The sequence below is a fragment of the Mobula hypostoma genome, chromosome 2, assembly GCF_963921235.1.
Source record: "Mobula hypostoma chromosome 2, sMobHyp1.1, whole genome shotgun sequence".
In the NCBI taxonomy this organism is placed as follows: domain Eukaryota; kingdom Metazoa; phylum Chordata; class Chondrichthyes; order Myliobatiformes; family Myliobatidae; genus Mobula; species Mobula hypostoma.
The window spans coordinates 30,513,823-30,534,651 of NC_086098.1; the positions used below are offsets into that span (position 1 = coordinate 30,513,823).

Below are 20,829 nucleotides of genomic sequence, written 5' to 3' on the forward strand. Positions count from 1 at the left end.
AGGGGTGATAAAACAGTGTCGAGGTATGCAGAAATGAGTTCGGTGGGGCAGGAGCAAGCTGAGACAATAGGTCGGCCAGGACAGGCAGGTTTGTGGATCTTGGGTAGGAGGTAGAAACGGGAAGTGCGGGGTGTGGGAACTATAAGGTTGGTAGCAGTGGATGGGAGATCCCCTGAGCGGATAAAGTCGGTGATGGTGTGGGAGACAATGGCCTGGTGCTCCCGATGTGGCCTTTTATATATTGGTGAGACCCGACGCAGACTGGGAGACCGCTTTGCTGAACATCTACGCTCTGTCCGCCAGAGAAAGCAGGATCTCCCAGTGGCCACACATTTTAATTCCACATCCCATTCCCATTCTGACATGTCTATCCACGGCCTCCTCTACTGTAAAGATGAAGCCACACTCAGGTTGGAGGAACAACACCTTACATTCCGTCTGGGTAGCCTCCAACCTGATGGCATGAACATCGACTTCTCTAACTTCCGCTAAGGCCCCACCTCCCCCTCGTACCCCATCTGTTACTCATTTTTATGCACACATTCTTTCTCTCACTCTCCTTTTTCTCCCTCTGTCCCTCTGAATATACCTCTTGCCCATCCTCTGGGTCGCACCCCCCCCCCGTCTTTCTTCCCGGACCTCCTGTCCCATGATCCCCTCGTATCCCCTTTTGCCTATCACCTGTCCAGCTCTCGGCTCTATCCCTCCCCCTCCTGTCTTCTCCTATCATTTTGGATCTCCCCCTCCCCCTCCAACTTTCAAATCCCTTACTCACTCTTCCTTCAGTTAGTCCTGACGAAGGGTCTCGGCCTGAAACGTCGACTGCACCTCTTCCTATAGATGCTGCTTGGCCTGCTGCGTTCACCAACAACTTTGATGTATGTTGCTTGAATTTCCAGCATCTGCAGAATTCCTGTTGTAATACCTATTGGTGGTAGAATTCATCAACACTGAGTTCTTTTAACTATATATGAACAAAATCAGCACAGACCCCAATGCAGGTCATGGACTGCCTTCACACAATGCTGTTGACGATTGCATCCTCCAAATGTTCATTATCATTGTAACAGTCAAGATGTCGCCTTCAAAGTAGAAACAACGAAGAATTCGATACCTTCAAATTCTTCATGGTTTCTAACTTGTTGGAAGTAGTGAAATCATTTCATTTTCACTTCCCTCCGTCTCTGGCATCTCCAAGTCTGAATGTTTGAAACTGCAGTGAGCAGAACAGTCCTGGCTATTTTGTTGATTTCTTTTTGTTCTTTTTAAGTGTTGTCCCAAATAGGTGGCTGCCCCAGTTAACTGTACTTGGCGTTTGTAGTTTGTATGAATGGTGGGTGGCTTCATGGAGCAAAGATTTCAGACCATGTCCATTGCGCTCTGCATGGTAGCATAGTGGTTAGCATAACACAATTACAGCGCCAGAGACCTGGGTTCATTTCCGCCACTGTCTGTATAGAGTTTGTATGTTCTCCCTGTGACCACGTAGGATTTCTGTGGGTACTCTGGTTTCCTCCCATGTTCCAAAGACATGGGTCAGTAGATTGGTCACAAGGATGTAATTGGATGGTGTGGGTTTGTTGGGCCGGAAAGGCCTGTTACTGTGGTGTAGTTCAAAATAAGTTAAAGACTTCATACTTCAGTTGACATAGTTTTAAACTTCTTCCCAGGTTTGAGGCTAGTGAATGGTGGATTCAAATGGAGATGATATTCTGTTGCAAACGTACAGTAAAAATATAAAATGCACCTCCATATTCTTCAAGGTTGTTGAGTCCAAAGAATTTTTGTTCTTGAAATGCTATCACCTAGCTGAAATTTTGTGAACAGTCTTCAGTTTCGAACCAAACAGTTTTTGGCCTCTCAGAAAACCACCGAGTTTGTGACTGACAGTGTGAGAAAAAAACTGCTAACCCTTTTCTAAAACACAAAATAATCTGCAGATGCTGGGGTCAAAGCAACGCTCACAACACGCTGGAGGAACTCAGCAGGTCGGGTAGCATCTATGGAAACGAGTCAATGTGTCGGGCTGGAACCCTTCGTCAGGACTGACGAAGTGTTCCAGCCGGAAATGTTGACTCATCGTTTTCACGGATGCTGCCCGACCTGCTGAGTTCCTCCAGTGTGTTGTGAGTGTTGCTTTAACCTTTTTCCAAGTTGTTTGTAAAGATGACTCAATTCAGCCCCCACTTTTGTTTAAAGAAAGAAATCCAATTTGATTATAAAGGGCTGAATTAAGATCAGCCTTTATGTGGCGTCTAACTAATGGCAAATGCACCACGTTTTACTATAAAGTGGGGAAGCACTTTGCGTATCATGTAACTTCTAGAATCAGTACGAGATATATCACAGCAGCTAATGATTTTCTTATTTATGTATTGAGAACTGTTCCAAGCAGTGAGAATAGGGTGAGGGCAGCAAGCTTGTGTAATTTTCTTTGTTGACCAGTATGAAATTTTAATTTTAAATCACAGTACCTATGAATGTGAACATACCATACATCTTGCGTCTTTACAAGGGTAATGTTTTGTTTTCTTTCTTTATTTTTGAAATACAGCAACAATATTTTTCAAAATCCTTTGGAAAATACCTGTTTTAAAACTAGCATATGTGTGACAAATCTTGCTGCTGGGACTTTTTTAATGCTATAAAACAAGGATTTTTTGGTAATCATAAAACTGGCACTCTCTATAATATTTATAGGTTTTATGTCAAATGCTCGTTATTATTTTAGAATTTAAATGGTTAACTGAGAAAATCAAAGGCAGAAGTGGAATTGTTGCATTCAGCGTAATGATTCTACTCCGTAAGAATGATGCTGTGGTCATGCCTATCATTTCTTGGTGTTCATTGTTGAATCTCTGAAGCCACCATTGCTATTAGCTCAATCAGATAAATTTGAGGAATATGGTACATAGAAATGGATGGAGTTAAACCCAGATAAGTGTGAGGTGGTTCATTTTGGTAGGTCAAATATAATGGCAGAATATATAATGGTAAGACTGTTGGCAGTGTGGAGGATCCGAGGGACCTTGGGGTCGGAGTCCATAGGACACTCAAAGCTGCTGCGCAGGTTGACTGTGTGGTTAAGAAGGCACACGGTGTGTTGGCCTTCATCATTCGTGGGATTGAGTTCAAGAGCTGAGAGGTAATGTCACAGCTATTTTGGACCCTGGTCAGATCCCACTTGGAGTACTGTGCTCAGTTCTGGTCACCTCACTACAGGAAGGATATGGAAACTATAGAAGGGGTGCAGAGGAGGTTTACAAGGATGTTGCCTGGATTGGGGAGCATGCCTTGTGAGAATAGGTTGTGTGAACTTTGCCTTAGCTCTTTGGAGTGACAGAGGATGAGAGGCGACCTACAAGATGATGAGAGGCATTGATCGTGTGGATAGTCAGAGGCTTTTTCCCAGGACTGAAATGGCTAGCATGAGAGGGCACAGTTTTAAGGTGTTTAGAAGTAGGTACAGAGGAGATATCAGGGGTACGTTTTTTTACACAGAAAGTGGTGAGTGCATGGAATGGGCTGCCAGCGACAGTGGTGGAGGTGGATACAATAGGGTCTTTTGAGAGACTCCTGGATAGGTACATGGAGCTTAGAAAAAGAGAGGGCTATTGGTAACCCTAGGTAATTTCTAAAGTAAGTACATGTTCGACACAGCATTGTGGGCCGAAGAACCTGAACTGTGCTGTAGGTTTTTTATGCTTCTATGAAATCAACTAATGGTTTCCTTCTCCATTTAGAATGATGCCAAGAGATGGTGTCTAGGCTAAAATGTCTAGGACTTCTTTGAGACTCTTTGACTACGTACACCTATGCTGACTTGGGTACCTCCTGTATCTAAAAGTGGCTGCTGAGCGAACTTTTGAGTTTTTCTGCTGCTGTCACCCATCCACTTCCAGGTTCAATGTTTTGTGTGTTCAGAGATGCGCTTCTGCACACCAACTATAGTAATGCGCGTGGCCATTTGAGTTGCTCTCGCCTTCCTGTCCGCATGAATCTGGCCATTCTCCTTTGACCTCTCATGCTTGAAAATCTCTGGAGATCAGCTGTTTCTGAGATACTCAAATGACCCCATCCAGCACCAACAATTATTCCACTGTCAAAGTCACTTGCATCACATTTCTTTCCCTATTCTGATGTTTGGTCTGAACAGCAACTGAATCTCCCGACTGTGTCTGCCTGCTTTTGTGCATTGAGTTGCTGCCTCATGATTGGCTGATTGAGGAAATTTAAGGAAATTTCTCATCGAAGTATATATAGGTCATCATATACAACCCTGAGATTTGTTTTCTTGCAGGCATACACAGCACATCCAAGAAACACTATAGGATCAATGAACGTCCACAATGGACAATCAACCAACGATGAAGAATCCTTGAAAGTGAGTCTATAGGTTGTGGAAACAATTCAGTGGTGCAGCAAATGAAGCTCTGGTTGAAGAGCCTGATGGTTGAAGGTTAATAACCGTTCCTGAACTTGGTTGTGTGAGTTCTGAGGTCTCTGTACCTTCCTGATCACAGCAGTGAGAAGAGAGCGTGGTCTGGGTGACAGGGTCCGCTAATGGATGCTGATTTCCGGCGACAGCGCTCTGTGTAAATGTGCTCAATGGTGGGAAGGGCTTTTACCTGTGATGGACTGGACAATATCTACTACTTTTTAATATATTCTATTCAAAGGCATTAGCATTTCCGTACCAGGCTATGATAGAACCAGTCCAATATAGTCTCCACCACTAATGAGTTTGTCAAAGCTTTAGATGTCATTCCAAATCTTTGCAAACTTCTAAAGAAGTAGAGGTGTTGCATGCTTTCTTTGTATTGTCATCTACGTGCTGGACCCAGGACAGATCTTCTGAAATGATAACACCAAGTTGCTGACCCTCTCCATCTCTGGTCCCCTGATGAAGACTGTATTATGCCCTCCAGTTTTCTCCTCCTGAACTTAGTAATCAGCTCCTTAGTCTTGCTGACATTGAGTGAGAGGCTGTTGTTAGGCACCACAGCCAGATTTTCTATCTCTCTCCTTGTATGCTGATTCGTCACCGCCTTTGATTTGGTCTTCGACAGCGATGTCATCAGCAAGCTTAATAATGGCACCTCAGCTGTGCTCAGCCTCACAGTCATAAGTATAAAGTGACTTAGAGCAGGGGGCTAAGCCTTCTGGCACACCTGTGCTGATGGAGATTGTGGAGGAGATATTGCCAATCCAAACTGACTGGACTCTACAAGTGAGGAAATCAAGGATCAATTGCACAATGAGGTATTGAGGCCAAGGTCTTGAAACTTACTGATTAGTTTTGAGGGGTTGATGGTATTGAATGCTGAGCTGTAGTCAATAAAGAACATCCTGAAGCATGAGTATTTGTCGTCCAGTTGTTCCAGGGTTGAGTGAAGACCCAATGAGATGGCATCTGCTGTGGTCCTATTGCTCTGCTAGGCAAATTGTAGTGAATCCAAGTTGCTTCTCAGGCAGGAGTTGATGTGTTTCATCACCAACCTCTCAAAGCACTGCATCACAGTGTTGTACAGTAAGTACTACTGGAGGATAGCCACTGAGGCAGGTTACCATCTTCTTCTTAGGCACCTGTGTAATTGGAGCCTGCTTGAAGCAGATGGGTACCTTAGACTGCCAAAATGAGAGGTTAAAGATACCAGTGAACACTCCAGCCAGTTGATCAGCACAGGTCTTTAGTACTCAGCCAGATATTCCATCTAGGCTGAATGCATTTCATGGGTTAACTCTCCCAAAGGATGCTCTCAGATTGTCCTCGGAGACTGAAATCACAGGGTCATTGGGGGCTGTGGAATTTCTGGAGTTTCTTCCATGTTTTGATGGTCAAAGTGAGTGTAGAAGGCATTGTGATCATCTGGAAATAAAGCCATCTTTTCACCCATGTTGCTTGGTTTCACTTTTTAAAGAGGTAATAGCATTCGAACCCTGCCACAGCTGTTCAGCATCCTTCATTGGGTCAAGTTTGGTATGGAATTGCCACTTCGCACATGAGATGGCTTTCCGGAGATTGTAGCTGGACCTCTTGTATCTTGATTGCCAGACCTGAATGCCACTGATCTGGCCCTGAGCGGATTGCGGATCTCATGGTTCATCCAGGACTTCTGGTTGAGGATTCAGAAGACTCTGAATTATTTTGTGGGGACACACTATCTGCAACTGTTTTCATAGTCTGTGACGGCCAGCCTCGTCCGCTGACGAATTAATCCCGAAGCTGCTCTTCTGCCTACAGAAACCACTTTTGTTGTCTTTATCTACGGAGCCTTGCTCTCTAGCCTCTGCCTGTATGCAGCCAGGAAAAAGACAGCCAAGTGATCAGATTACCCAACGTGTAGTCTCAGCATGGAATGATAGGAATTCCAGATTGTTATAGCAGTCGTTGAGTGTGTTCGGACCCCTAGTGCTGTAGGTAATATGCTGATAATAACTTGGCAAAGATTTCTTCAAAGAAGACTAATTGAAGTCCCTGACTATGATTAATGCCAAGCAAGAAACATCTTACTAAATGTTGGAATGGGCTGCTTCTTGTCTGGTGATGGCAGCATTCAATATCTTGAGTGCCTGATCAATGTCAGCTTTTGGCGGAGGAAAATTCTCTTGGTACTTTCCAAGGGATTTGTTAAAATGTTTAACAAGAATGTTGGCAAAATCAGTTGTTTTTTTTTTGGCATCACTTATAACCCCTAGCTCAGGGTGAGGATTTGGCTTTGGTTCAGAGAGATTTTTATTCAGAGAAGACCAGTCAAATTAGTTCTGTTACCCCCGGATTTATTCCCTGTAGTCCTGGAACTGTTTCTTTGTTGCAGTCTCCAGCAACTTAACTTCCCTTTCTGATTGTCATTACTTGCCCGTTTACAGAACCTTTTACAGTTTTAGGAATGTGAGTGAAAGCCCAGGCCATCACATGGAGAGGAGCAAACTCTGCGTAGACAGCACCCAAGGTCTGAAATAGACCTTGGAATTTGGCTAACTGCTGCACCACTGTGTTGCCAATCAGTACTATTCATCTCCAGAGAACTTCTTTTGTGACTACTATGCTTCCAACCTGTCAAAAGCCGAGGTGTTGGATTAGGTGTTTCTAAAAAGAGGAGGAACACTTTGAAATTAAATTGTAAGGAATATAAAATAAAGCAGTCAGAAATTCTACAGGCACATCATGAAGAAAAGCTGGGACAAGAAGTCAAACTTCTAAGAAATTAAATCATTGAAATAATAAAAATACTAATTCATTCAACACACAAAGTTGCTGGTGAACGCAGCAGGCCAGGCAGCATCTCTAGGAAGAGGTACAGTCGACGTTTCGGGCCGAGACCCTTCGTCAGGACTAACTGAAAGAGGAGCTAGTAAGAGATTTGAAAGGGGGAGGGGGAGATCCAAAATGATAGGAGAAGACAGGAGGGGGAGGGATGGACCAAGAGCTGGACAGGTGATTGGCAAAGGATATGAGAGGATCATGGGACAGGAGGCCCAGGGAGAAGGAAAAGTGGTGGGGGGGAAACCCAGAGGATGGGCAAGGGGTATAGTCAGAGGGAGAAAAAGAGAGAGAAAGAATGTGTGTATATAAATAAAGGATGGGGTACAAGGGGGAGGTGGGTCATTAGCGGAAGTTAGGGAAGTCAATGTCCATGCCATCAGGTTGGAGGCTACCCAGACAGAATATAAGGTGTTGTTCCTCCAACCTGAGTGTGGCTTCATCTTTACAGTAGAGGAGGCCGTGGGTAGACATATCAGAATGGGAATGGGATATGGAATTAAAATGTGTGGCCACTGGGAGATCCAGCTTTCTCCGGCAGACAGCGTAGGTGTTCAGCAAAACAATCTCCCAGTCTTCGTTGGGTCTTGCCAATATATAGAAGGCCACATCGGGAGCACCGGACGCAGTATATCACCCCAGCCGACTCACAGGTGAAGTGTCGCCTCACCTGGAAGGACTGTCTGGGGCCCTGAATGGTGGTAAGGGAGGAAGTGTAAGGGTATGTGTAGCACTTGTTCTGCTTACAAGGGTAAGTGTCAGGAGGGAGATCAGTGGGGAGGGATGGGGGGGATGAATGAACAAGGGAGTCGCGTAGGGAGCGATCCCTGTGGAAAGCGGGGGTGGGGGGAGGGAAAGATGTGCTTAGTGGTGGGATCCCGTTGGAGGTGACGGAAGCTACGGAGAATAAGTGTGTTTCCAGTATCTGCAGAATTCCTCCTGTTTTCCAGCATCTGCAGAATTCCTCGTGAATACTAATTCATTGTTTATCTGGAAGACCCGTAAGGGTGGTTTTAGAGAACAAATTGCAAATTATATGGTGTACTTTAACTAGAGGTTAAGTCTCAGATGTACAGTGCTAACTCTTGGTCAGTGATGAAGCAGCTATAGATTTTAAAAGATTCAAAGAAATGGAATAAAGGCCATAAATATGCATGTTAGGCAAAGTCTGGTATTAGATGACCAGTGAATAGCTAATGTTACATAGATTCTTAACAAGACAGGCAGAGTAAATCAAATGAACTACAGAACTCTCAGCTTCACATTACTGTAAATTTTACTTCCTGCAATAAGATTCAAAATATTGATTTCAAAAGATTAAATTTGATAACCCGATTATACTGGTTTCCTTGGAGATGATCAAAAGCAGACAGAATCCACGGCAGCCAAAATGTCTTGAAATGCCTCCAAAATGGTCTAATTTTAGAATCAGAGACAGAAGTTTCTAATTTTGTGATGGAACCAAATTAGTGTGTTAAAAGTGGACTGGGGATGGATTCCAAATACTTCATAGTGGAAAGGTGTAACCACATTGAAAGAAATAAACGTTAAAGAGTTTTGGGTAGAGACCCTGCACATGGACATTTTTGGTTTTAACCTGAGCCACTGGAAAATCCTTGCCTCCCTCAGCTGCTGTTTGACTCCAATTCCTCCAGCAGATGATTTACTATTCCAGATTCCAAACATCTGGAGCAGGTGTTCCCAACCTGGGTTCACTGTCCCCTTGGTTATTGATAGGGGTCCATGGCATAAAGGTTGGGGAAACTCTGATCTAAAGTCCCTTGTGTCTTCAAGGGATTCATGTAAATGGGTATTTGATGGTCTATTCAAGTTTGGTGGGTTGGAAGGCTGTTTCTGTATCTAAATAGACAGAGTATCAAAGAATCTGGGGATACTGATCACTGAAAACAACACTTTAGTCAACCCATGAAATCCGGTCAAGTATATAAGACCTTAGTTAGACCCCACTTAGAGTACTGTGTTCATTTCTGGTCACCTCATTGCAGGAAGGATATGGATACTATAGAGAGAGTGCAGAGGAGATTTACAAGGATACTTACAAGGAGATTTACAAGGATGTCCAGTCCTTATATACTTCCATCCCCCATCAGGAAGGTCTCAAAGCTTTCTGCTTCTTTTTGGATTCCAGACCTAATCAGTTCCCCTCTACCACCACTCTGCTCCGTCTAGCGGAATTAGTCCTTACTCTTAATAATTTCTCCTTTGGCTCCTCCCACTTCCTCCAAACTAAAGGTGTAGCTATGGGCACCCCTATGGGTCCTAGCTACGCCTGTCTTTTTGTTGGCTTTGTGGAACAATCTATGTTCCGTACCTATTCTGGTATCTGTCCCCCACGTTTCCTTTGCTACATCGACGACTGCATTGGCGCTGCTTCCTGCACGCATGCAGAGCTCGTTGACTTTATTAACTTTGCCTCCAACTTTCACCCTGCCCTCAAGTTTACCTGGTCCATTTCCGACACCTCCCTCCCCTTTCTAGATCTTTCTGTCTCTATCTCTGGAGACAGCTTATCCACTGATGTCTAATATAAGCCTACTGACTCTCACAGCTATCTGGATTATTCCTCTTCTCACCCTGTCTCTTGCAAAAATGCCATCCCCTTCTCGCAATTCCTCTGTCTCTGCCACATCTGCTCTCAGGATGAGGCTTTTCATTCCAGGATGAGGAAGATGTCCTCCTTTTTTAAAGAAAGGGTCTTCCCTTCCTCCACCATCAACTCTGCTCTCAAATGCATCTCCCCCATTTCACTCACATCTGCTCTCACTCCATCCTCCTGCCACCCCACTAGGAATAGGGTTCCCCTGGTCCTCACCTACCACCCCACCAGCCTCTGGGTCCAACATATTATTCTCCATAACTTCCGCCGCCTCCAAAGGAATTCCACCATTAAGCTCATCTTTCTCTCTCCCCCCCCCCTCTGCTTTCCACAGGGATCACTCCCTACGTGACTCCCTTGTCCATTCGTCCCCCCCATCCCTCCTCACTGATCTCCCTCCTGGCACTTATCCTTGTAAGCGGAACAAGTGCTACACATGCCCTTACACTTCCTCCCTTACCACCATTCAGGGCCCCAGACAGTCCTTCCAGGTGAGGCAACACTTCACCTGTGAGTCGGCTGGGGTGATATACTGCGTCCGGTGCTCCCGATGTGGCCTTCTGTATATTGGCGAGACCCAACGCAGACTGGGAGACCGCTTTGCTGAACACCTATGCTCTGTCCGCCAGAGTAAGCAGGATCTCCCAGTGGCCACACATTTTAATTCCACATCCCATTCCCATTCTGATATGTCTGTCCACGGCCTCCTCTACTGTAAAGATGAAGCCACACTCTGGTTGGAGGAACAACACCTTGTATTCCGTCTGGGTAGCCTCCAACCTGATGGCATGAATATTGACTTCTCTAACTTCCACTAATGCCCCACCTCCCCCTCGTACCCCATCCGTTATTTATTTGTATACACGCATTCTTTCTCTCACTCTCCTTTTTTCTCCCTCTGTCCCTCTGACTATACCCCTTGCCCATCCTCTGGGTTCCCTCCCCCGCCCCTTTTCCTTCTCCCTGGGCCTCCTGTCCCATGATCCTCTCTTATCCTTTGCCAATCACCGGTCCAGCTCTTGGCTCCATCCCTCCCCCTCCTGTCTTCTCCTATCATTTTGGATCTCCCCCTCCTCCTCCCACTTTCAAATCTCTTACTAACTCTTCCTTCAGTTAGTCCTGACGAAGAGTCTCGGTCTGAAACATTGACTGTACCTCTTCCTAGAGATGCTGCCTGGTCTGCTGCGTTCACCAGCAACTTTGATGTGTGTTGCTTTACAAGGATATTGCCTGGATTGGAAAGCATGCCTTACGAAGATAGGTTGAGTGAACTTAACCTTTTCTCCTTGGATCGACAGAAGATGAGAGGTGACCCGATAGAGGTGTATAACATGATGAGAGGCGTTGATAGTGTGTGGACAGCCAGAGGCTTTTTCCTGGGGCTGAAATGGCTAACACCAGGGGCATAGTTTTAAAGTGCTTGGAAGTAGGTACAAGGGGGATGTCAGAGGCAAGTTTTTCACGCAGAGAGTGGTGGGTGCGTGGAATGCACTGCCAGTGAAGGTGGTAGAGGTGAATTCAATAGAGTCTTTTAAGAGCCTCTTAGCAAGGTACTGGGAGCTTAGAGAAATACATGGCTATACGGAAAGGAAATTCAAAGCAGTTTCTAGAGTAGGCCACATGCTTGGCACAACATTGTGGGCCGAAGGGCCTGTAATGTGCTGTAGATTTCTATGATTCTAATACTGAGTTTATTTCCAAAGTAGGACCACTTGAGATTTTGATCACCGTGTTAGAATACGCCAAGTCTATTGGCTATAGTCTGAAGATGGCCGCAGAAGAATAATTTTGATCACCATATGACTATAATCCAGATGCACAAAATAGGGTACATAAAAAATTTGTGAGAATATCGCTATAATTATGAGGTCATGCTGCCTTGTAAAGAAAGGAATGAGGGGTTGCCTAAATAAGGTCTTGGAAATGATTAAGGAGACAAAATGCGTAGTTTGTGTGTGGAACACATTTCACTGCATAATGTTTGCCAGAAAAAAAAAATCAGCATTTGAAGAAACTTCCTGACCCTGAAAGTGGAGAGAATGTGAACTTCACTAGTGTGGGTATGATTGAAGGGCAGTGAGAAAGTTGGAAGGCATTTCAGGAGAGGCGTGATAATCTTTTGAGTGGGAAGGATGCCGGATGTTATTTTCGATGGACGAGGAAGCTGGAGTAGAACATAATTTCTTGGCATGTTCTATTTTGAGTAAATGTCTGTGTGGTCTCATGGATGTCATTCTACCTAGCTAAATTGACATTAAACCAAAGATGATGTTATATGTTATGACTCCTGTAGAACAAGCAGTAACACGAAGAGGCTGTACAGTAGATTATTAGTTACAAAAAGGGCAGTGAGCATGAAAAGTTGAGAAAAGGATTTACAACCTTTAGGGTTGAGTTGCAGAGGACAAGTAATCTGCTAAAGACACTGGGAGATGCAGGAGAATTGGAAGAATGTTAAGTGCTTTATGGTTGTTGGGTTAAAGGAGGTTCAACAGAAAAAGTTGAGTTTATGAACAGATTTGAACATTGGGATTTTTATGCCGAACAGAGTTAATTTTGGCCATTATACCATTTTCCTGTTTGTTCCTCTTATCGCTGACTCCACTTTTATTCAAAACTTTGCCCGATTCACTGAAATCTTTGTCAATGGTAGATGTTCTGTAGCTAGTCATTACATATAATACTCAATTTTATTTAATAAACTGAAGTTCAGTGTATATCCTTGAAAAGGAAAGTACCTAGTATAACTTATTTGTAATTTGAATTTGCTTCTTATTACTAGAGACTGGGAACTGATCTTCTGATTCATTGCATCTGCGGGTGAAAAATTCTTTCTCTGTGGATTATTAACTTTTTTGCACATCAAGTTTCTGAACTCTTTATATTTTCCTCAGGATTCTTGTAGAAAGCTAAGGATAATTTAAATAAATTCATTGCAGTTCATTGGTACTGTCAACTTTCTTGTGTTTGAAAGAGCTTGCTTGCATTACGTTGTTACACCACATTCATCTCTGCCGCTTTTATTACAGGAAGTAAAAAGAGATACGGATGCTAAAGAAGAAAATCAAGTGAGCAAACGAGAAAAATCAGGAAATGTTGCAAACCTAGTGCAGCGTATGAGTACATTCGGGCTTCCAATTGGCTTTCCATCTCATCCCAGGTCTCTCAGAAGAAGTATGTATGGAATTTATCAAACTGGTTGTGCTTTTAAACATTACTCGTTTTCTGCCAGTATTCAGATTTATTTATTTATCACACTAACATTGAAACTTGTAGTGAAATGTGCTGTTTTCATTAATAACTAACACAACTGGTTAAGCAAAAAGGAGGCATAACAGTTATAAGCAGGTAGGAACAAATGAGCTGCTTATGGAGTAGGGTGCAAGAGGGTTAAGAAAGACATGAGGGTTTAAAAAAAGGGCATGAGGCTGCCCTAGCAGACAAGGGATTCTACAGATATGTTCAGAGCAAGGGACAGAATTGGTCCTCTGGAGCATCAGAAGGGTAATCCATGTGTGGAGCAAAAAGAGATGGAGATCTTAAATGAATTTTTTGCATCTGTATTTACACAGGAGACACACAGTCTAAAGAAGTGAGATAGAGCAGCGATGACTTCATGGGCCCTGTACAGATTACAGAGGAGGTGGTGTTGGCTATCTTGAGGCAAACTAGGGTGAATAATTCCCAGGGCCTGACGAGGTGGTCCCTCGGACTCTGCAGGAGGCAAGTGCAGAAGTTACCAGGGCCCAGGCAGAGATATTTAAATCATTCTTGGGGACAGGTGAGATACCAAAGGATTAGATAGCTAATGTTGTTCCACTATTTAAGAAGGGCACTAAAAATAAACCTGGAAATTTATAGTGGCAAGTTTATTGGAAGATGCTCAAAGGGACTGGAGTGTTTAGGTGGACATGGACCGATTAAGGATAGTCAGCATAGCTTCGTGTGTGGTAGGCTAAGTCTAAACAATAGTTTTTGGAGGAAATGACCGGGAATGTGGTTGAAGGCAAGGTAATGGATGTTGTCTGCATGGACTTTAGTAAGGCATTTGACAAGGTCCCACATGGAGGCTGGTCAAGGAGGTTCTGTCACTCGGCATTCAAGATGATAGAAACAGAAAACATACAGTACAATACAGGCCCTTCGGCCCACAAAGTTGTGCCAATCATGTCCCTACCTTAGAAATTACTAGGCTTACCCATAGCTCTCTACTTTTCTAAGCTCCATGTACCTATCCAAAAGTCTCTTAAAAGACCCTATCATATCCACCACCGTTGCCGACAGCCCATTCCACGCACTCACCACTCTCTGCGTTTTTTTTTTAAAAAAAAACAACTTACCCTTGACATCTCCTCTGTACCTACTCCCCAGCACCTTAAACCTGTGTCCTCTTGTGGCAACCATTTCAGCCCTGGGAGAAAGCCTCTTGATGATCCACATGATCAATGCCTGTCATCATCTTATACACCTCTATCAGGTCACCTCTCATCCTCTGTCGCTCTAAGGAGAAAAGGCCTAGTTCACTCAACCTGTTTTCATAAGGCATGCTTCCCAGTCGATGTAGTAAATTGGATTAGACATTGGCTTTGTGGGAGAGGCCAGAGTGTGGTATTAGAGGGTTGCCTCTCAGACTGGAGGCCTGTGACTAGTGAAGTGCCACAGGCGTCGGTGCTGGGTCCATTGTTGTTTGAAATCTGTATCAATGTTCTAGATGACAATGTGGTTAACTAGATCAGCAAATTTGCGGAAGAAACCAAGATTGGGGGGTGCAGTGGACAGTGAGGAAGACTATTGTGCCTTGCAGAGGGATCGGCATCAGCTGGGAAAATGGGCTGAAAAATGACAGATGGAATTTAATCCAGACAAGTACAATGTGTTGCACTTTGGCAGGACCAACCAGTGTATGCCTTGCACGGTGAACGGTATGGTGCTGAGGAGTACAATAAGTACAAAGGGATCTGGGAATACAGGACCATAATTCATTGAAAGTGGTGTCACAGGTAGATAAGGTTGTAAAGAAAGCTTTTGGCACACTGGCCTTCATAAATCAAAGTACTGAGTAAAGGAGATGAGATGTTCGGTTGAAGTTGTATAAGACATTGGTGAGGCCTAATTTGGAGTATTATGTGTAATATTGGTCACCTACCTGCAGGAAAGATGTAAACAAATTTGAAAGAGTGCACAGAAAATTTACCAGGATGTTGCTGGGTCTAAAGCACTTGAGTTATAAGGAAAGATTGAATAGGTTAGGAGTGTATTCTTTTAGAAGATTGAGAGGAGATTTGATGGAGGTGTACAAAATTATGAGGGGTATAGCTAGGGTAAATGCAAGCAGGTGTTTTCTACTGATGTTGGGTGGGATTACAACTAGATGTTTACGATAAGGGAGAAAGGTGAAAAGTTTAAGGGGAACAAGAGGGGGAAACTTCATTCAGAAGAGTGTGGAATGAGTTGCCAGCACAAGTGCTGCATATGAGCTTGATTTCAACATTTAACATGGGTACAGTGCCTATATTTAAAAACAATTCACAGCCCTTGTAAGTTTTCATTTTTATTGTTTTACAACCCTGTAATCACCTTGGATTTAATTTGGCTTTTTTTTTGGCACTGATCAACAGAAAAGACTCTTTCATGACAAAGTGAAACAAATTTCTACAAGTTGGTCTAAATTTATTTTGTTACGTACCCCGTAACTGGGTTGCCAAACCAGCAGAAATGGATCACTCAGTTGGAGTCTGGAGTACTAGAACTAAGAAAGTTTTATTACAGAAACAAGCAACACAGTAATCGAAAGGATAATAAATGCAACAGTTCAGTGATGATAAACACACATGTGCACAGAATTAAGATAACAGCATCAATCAAGCTCTATCGTTGTCTAGGGGTAAATGACCAATTTCAAAATGACTCAAAGTTCAGTCCAGTTTAGTAGTTCAGTTCGCAGTAATCGTTGTCATGGCGATGGACAAGGTGGGGAAGAGAGACATAGAATAGGAACAACTCATCATTCAGCACAGCTTCACTCACAGACCAGCGAGATGGCTCACAAACAGCATTTGGGCGGGTCCTTGGTGATGTCACCTGAGGTCACCGACTGTGACCCCTCCTCCAGATGCGGTCGATCCTCTGCAGTGAACCCGGCACCCAGGCAAGGGCGGACACACACCGGGTTCCCGCTGATCGTACCTTTCCACCCTGTGCGTTGTCCGATTCTTCTCACCACTCGTATGAGGCGCACCGCTTCCAGGGTCTCGTTACCTCGGGTGGCGTGTGTGTCTGTCTTAGCGAACCTGTCCCTTTTTATCCCCCTGCTGGGGTATCGCCTGTCCATCACTTCAAACAGTTCAGGGTTCAAAGGGGGGGAGCCGCTCCAGACAGCTCTTCCTCCCACATCCCTTCATTACACACCTCCAGACGCTGCTCCATTGTTCCTTATCTCTCCTTCCCCTGAGGGCAGGTGGCAGACCAACTGCTGATGCCACTGATGCTAGCCCAGGCCAGCAAACATCTTAATTTTATGTGTATTCTCGTAACACTTCCCCCCTTTAAGGATTTTTACCGGGAGGTAAAAATTACAAACATGACTACATTATCTGATACATACACAATATACATCTTTAACAGTTATTTAGCTAATACAGAGAATTTGAAGCTGTCAATACCTTGACAGACAGTCATCACATTTTCTGTTCCTTTTACACGTGTTATTAATAATCCCTTAGACCAGGCTCCAACTCAGCAAACTTCATAGTGGCCAAAAACACTGATGAATTGCGACCAATGTAACCTCTCATTTGGTTTTGTCCCGGACCACAACAACAAGGGTCGTCCCATTCCGACTCAATTTTCTCTCGCAAGGGCTTAGTAGGAGGGGGACGGGTATTGACCGCAGAGTTATTGCAAAACTTCCTGCAGTACCCCACCATCTCCAAAAGCCTTCTGAGGGCCCTCTTGTCTGTCGGGGTTGGGAGGTCAGCGATAGCCTGCACTGTAGCTTGCATCACTGCCAGCTGCCCCTGTGTCACCACAATTCCCAGGTAAGTGACATTCGTGTGGCCGAATTCATTTTTTCCAAGGTTCACTATCAAGCTGGCTTCAGACAGCCGTGTTAAATTGCCAATACACACCTCTGTGTTCATCAGCCCTTTAGTCACTGAGTTACTCAAAAAATATGGGTGTTGTTTACTTGGCCGCCCTATTGTAACAGACATAACCCAACGTCCCAGTTCTTTGCATTTCCTCGGGACAATCAAACACATGGGTGCGAGTCGTTTAATTACTCCTTCGGGGATTAAGGGAGAGACCTTATCAGTAGACCTGGCCAAAACAATAGCCTTCTCCCATCTGACCGATCCCATCCTAATCTTTTCAAAATGGTTTTTTTCTCTTATCAAGGGGCCCCTAGCTTCATTGATTTCCACGCTAACACCGACTAGGTTTGTTAGCATATCAAAAGCCGGTGACCGTCTCAGTTCGCGTCGGTCATGATCAATAACATTTTTCCCCCTGGGCAGCCGGTAACTCTCTTTCATGATTCCACCAACTGTTTCCTCCAGCACCGCAAAATGTCCACCGGGGGGTACCTCGTGGGCCATGTTAAAAACCTCATCCCCATAACTCTTTTGCACCACCCCCCACTCCTCATCTGCGGATGCTGTACTTGATTTCCCTTTCTTCCTTAGCACCTCCTTATCCGCACAATAGCTTGTCAAGGCTGTGTCAGAGAGAGCGGTCTCGGCCAAAACCATCAGCCCCTCGTCTCGCTCCTGCGTCTGCACAAATTCTTTCCTGGCTACTGCTACGTCCGTCCCAGCTCCCTCACTACCTCTTATCTCACTACACCCTGTCTCATACAAGGTTGGCAGAAATGTTTCAGCCAAGTTCACCATCGCGGGCGGGGCCTCCATGCTGGCAGGCTGACCCGTCAATCTCACGACTGGGAACACGATTCCTCCGGCGATGTCATTACCGAGCAAGACTTCCACGTCTTTCATCGGTAATTCGGACCTCACCCCGATCGTGACTAGTCCAGAGACCAGGTTGCTCTGTAAATGTATCTGGTGCAAAGGGACTGACTCTGTCCCTTCCCCAACACCTTTGACCTCTACCTCCCCAGTCTGGGTCTCTGAGCTAAACTCTAATACACTCTTCAGTATTAGTGACTGACACGCTCCCGTGTCTCTCCAGATCCGCACTGGAACTGGTTTTAACCTCTCCTTCACTGACACCAGTCCGGCCGAGATAAACCTCTCGCGCCCTTCCTGGACTTTTTCAGACCTGTCCTTCCCTAGCGGTTCGCTTAACAGCTCAATACAGCCATTCAAAATTTCCGCTTTTCCTTTCCCCGTCTCCTTCCTTGGGGCAAAGCACCTGGACGCAAAGTGTCCGACTTTCCCACAATTATAACAGACGACTCCAGGAGACTTCCTACCAGACTGCTCCCGGTCTACCTTATCCTTTTCACTAGTCCCCGGCTTACTTTCTGACTTTTCCGGTGGACTCTCCCCGCCGTCCTGACTACCCTTCTGGTAGCCTTTACTCGGGGCAAACTTCATTTTATGCGTCAACGCATACTCATCCGCTAACTTAGCAGTTGCGGCTAACGTGGCTGCCTCTTTCTCATCGAGGTAGGGTCTCATACCCTCAGGGACACAACCTTTAAACTGCTCAATCAGAATCAGCTGCAGCAGTCTGTCATAATCCCCCTCTACCCCTTTCGAGGCGCACCAACGCTCACAATATGTTTGCATCTCACGAGCAAACTCCAAATACGTGCGGTCCCACCGCTTCCTCGCATTCCGGAACCTCTGCCGGTATGCCTCCGGGACCAACTCATAAGTCCTGAGGATGGCCTCCTTCACCACCTCATACTTCTGGGCATCTTCCGGGGATAAAGCGGAGTAAGCTTGTTGGGCTTTCCCTTTCAGTACACTCTGAAGTAAAACAACCCACTTATCCCTCGGCCAATCCTGACTTATAGCTACTTTTTCGAAGTGGAGAAAGTACCGATCCACATCGGTATCGTCAAAAGGGGGAACCAGCCTAACCTCCTGGGTCGCCCGGAACCCTCCACCTTGGTTCGGCACGAGCCCCTGCTCGGCCCTTATCCTTAACTTTTCCAGCTCAAATTCCCTTTCCCTCTGTTTCTCCTCTCTCTCCAACTGTCTGTCCCTCTCTCTCTCTTCTCTCTCCAACTGTCTTTCTCTCTCTTGCCTTTCTAACTCTCTCTCTTTCTCCTGCCTTTCTAACTGCCGTACCCGGAACTCGTGCTCGAGTCTCAGTTTTTCAAGCTGTACCTGTACCGCGTCTCCAGCAGGTTTTTCAATAGACACCTCCCCCAGCTCACCTTGGGGAAACACACCTTTAGATACATAGTGCTCTACAATAGCTCTGTGTATCTCCTCTCTCCTCATTGTCGACTTCACCTTAGCAAGATTCACCCGTTTTGCCACAGCTATCAATTCCGATTTCCTGGCATCCTCTAATGCCTCCAAGGTCGGCGCCTTTATAAATTCCTCAACCTCCATTTCTGCTGTTTGTCTTTTCTTTCTTTCGGGAATTTTAACCCAATCAATTTACTCCGTCCCAAATTTAGCGTTCAAAATCGCGGACGAGAACCCCACTTATGTTACGTACCCCGTAACTGGGTTGCCAAACCAGCAGAAATGGATCACTCAGTTGGAGTCTGGAGTACTAGAACTAAGAAAGTTTTATTACAGAAACAAGCAACACAGTAATCGAAAGGATAATAAATGCAACAGTTCAGTGATGATAAACACACATGTGCACAGAATTAAGATAACAGCATCAATCAAGCTCTATCGTTGTCTAGGGGTAAATGACCAATTTCAAAATGACTCAAAGTTCAGTCCAGTTTAGTAGTTCAGTTCGCAGTAATCGTTGTCATGGCGATGGACAAGGTGGGGAAGAGAGACATAGAATAGGAACAACTCATCATTCAGCACAGCTTCACTCACAGACCAGCGAGATGGCTCACAAACAGCATTTGGGCGGGTCCTTGGTGATGTCACCTGAGGTCACCGACTGTGACCCCTCCTCCAGATGCGGTCGATCCTCTGCAGTGAACCCGGCACCCAGGCAAGGGCGGACACACACCGGGTTCCCGCTGATCGTACCTTTCCACCCTGTGCGTTGTCCGATTCTTCTCACCACTCGTATGAGGCGCACCGCTTCCAGGGTCTCGTTACCTCGGGTGGCGTGTGTGTCTGTCTTAGCGAACCTGTCCCTTTTTATCCCCCTGCTGGGGTATCGCCTGTCCATCACTTCAAACAGTTCAGGGTTCAAAGGGGGGAGCCGCTCCAGACAGCTCTTCCTCCCACATCCCTTCATTACACATCTCCAGACGCTGCTCCATTGTTCCTTATCTCTCCTTCCCCTGAGGGCAGGTGGCAGACCAACTGCTGATGCCACTGATGCTAGCCCAGGCCAGCAAACATCTTAATTTTATGTGTATTCTCGTAACAATTTCAATTATTAAACACAAAATAATTGATTGCGTAATTACTCAGTCCCTCAAAAATCAGTATTTAGTAGATGCACTTTTGGCTGCAATTACAGCCTTGAGTCTGTGTGGTTAGGACTTAGCCACTCCAGGACATTAACTTTGGTGTTTTTAAGCCATTAGATCATAAGAACATAAGAAATAGGAGCAGGAGTAGGCCATCTGGCCTGTCGAGCCTGCTCTGCCATTCGATAACTTTGTGACTGATCTGTCCATGGACTCATCTCCACCTACCTGTCTTTTCCCCATAACTTTTAATTCCCCAACTATGCACAAATCTATCAAGCCTTGTCTTAAATATATTTACTGAGGTAACCTCCCACTGTTTCATTGGGAAGAGAATTCCAGATTTGCCGCTCTGGGAAAAGCAGTTTCTCCTCATCTCTGTCCTAAATTGAGTCCCCCAAACCTTGAGGCCATGTCCCC

The 20,829-nt window shown here is 45.1% G+C and overlaps 1 protein-coding gene across 2 annotated transcripts in view; it reads left to right on the forward strand.

Annotated features, from left to right (window-relative positions):
• Positions 1–20,829, forward strand: part of cd2ap (CD2-associated protein) — a 253,762-nt gene that overhangs the window by 92,778 nt on the left and 140,155 nt on the right. For both annotated transcript variants that reach the window (XM_063034875.1, XM_063034884.1), the window contains one exon: positions 12,911–13,055. In XM_063034875.1, the coding sequence (XP_062890945.1) occupies positions 12,911–13,055 (145 nt within the window). The remainder of the gene's footprint in view (positions 1–12,910; positions 13,056–20,829) is intronic.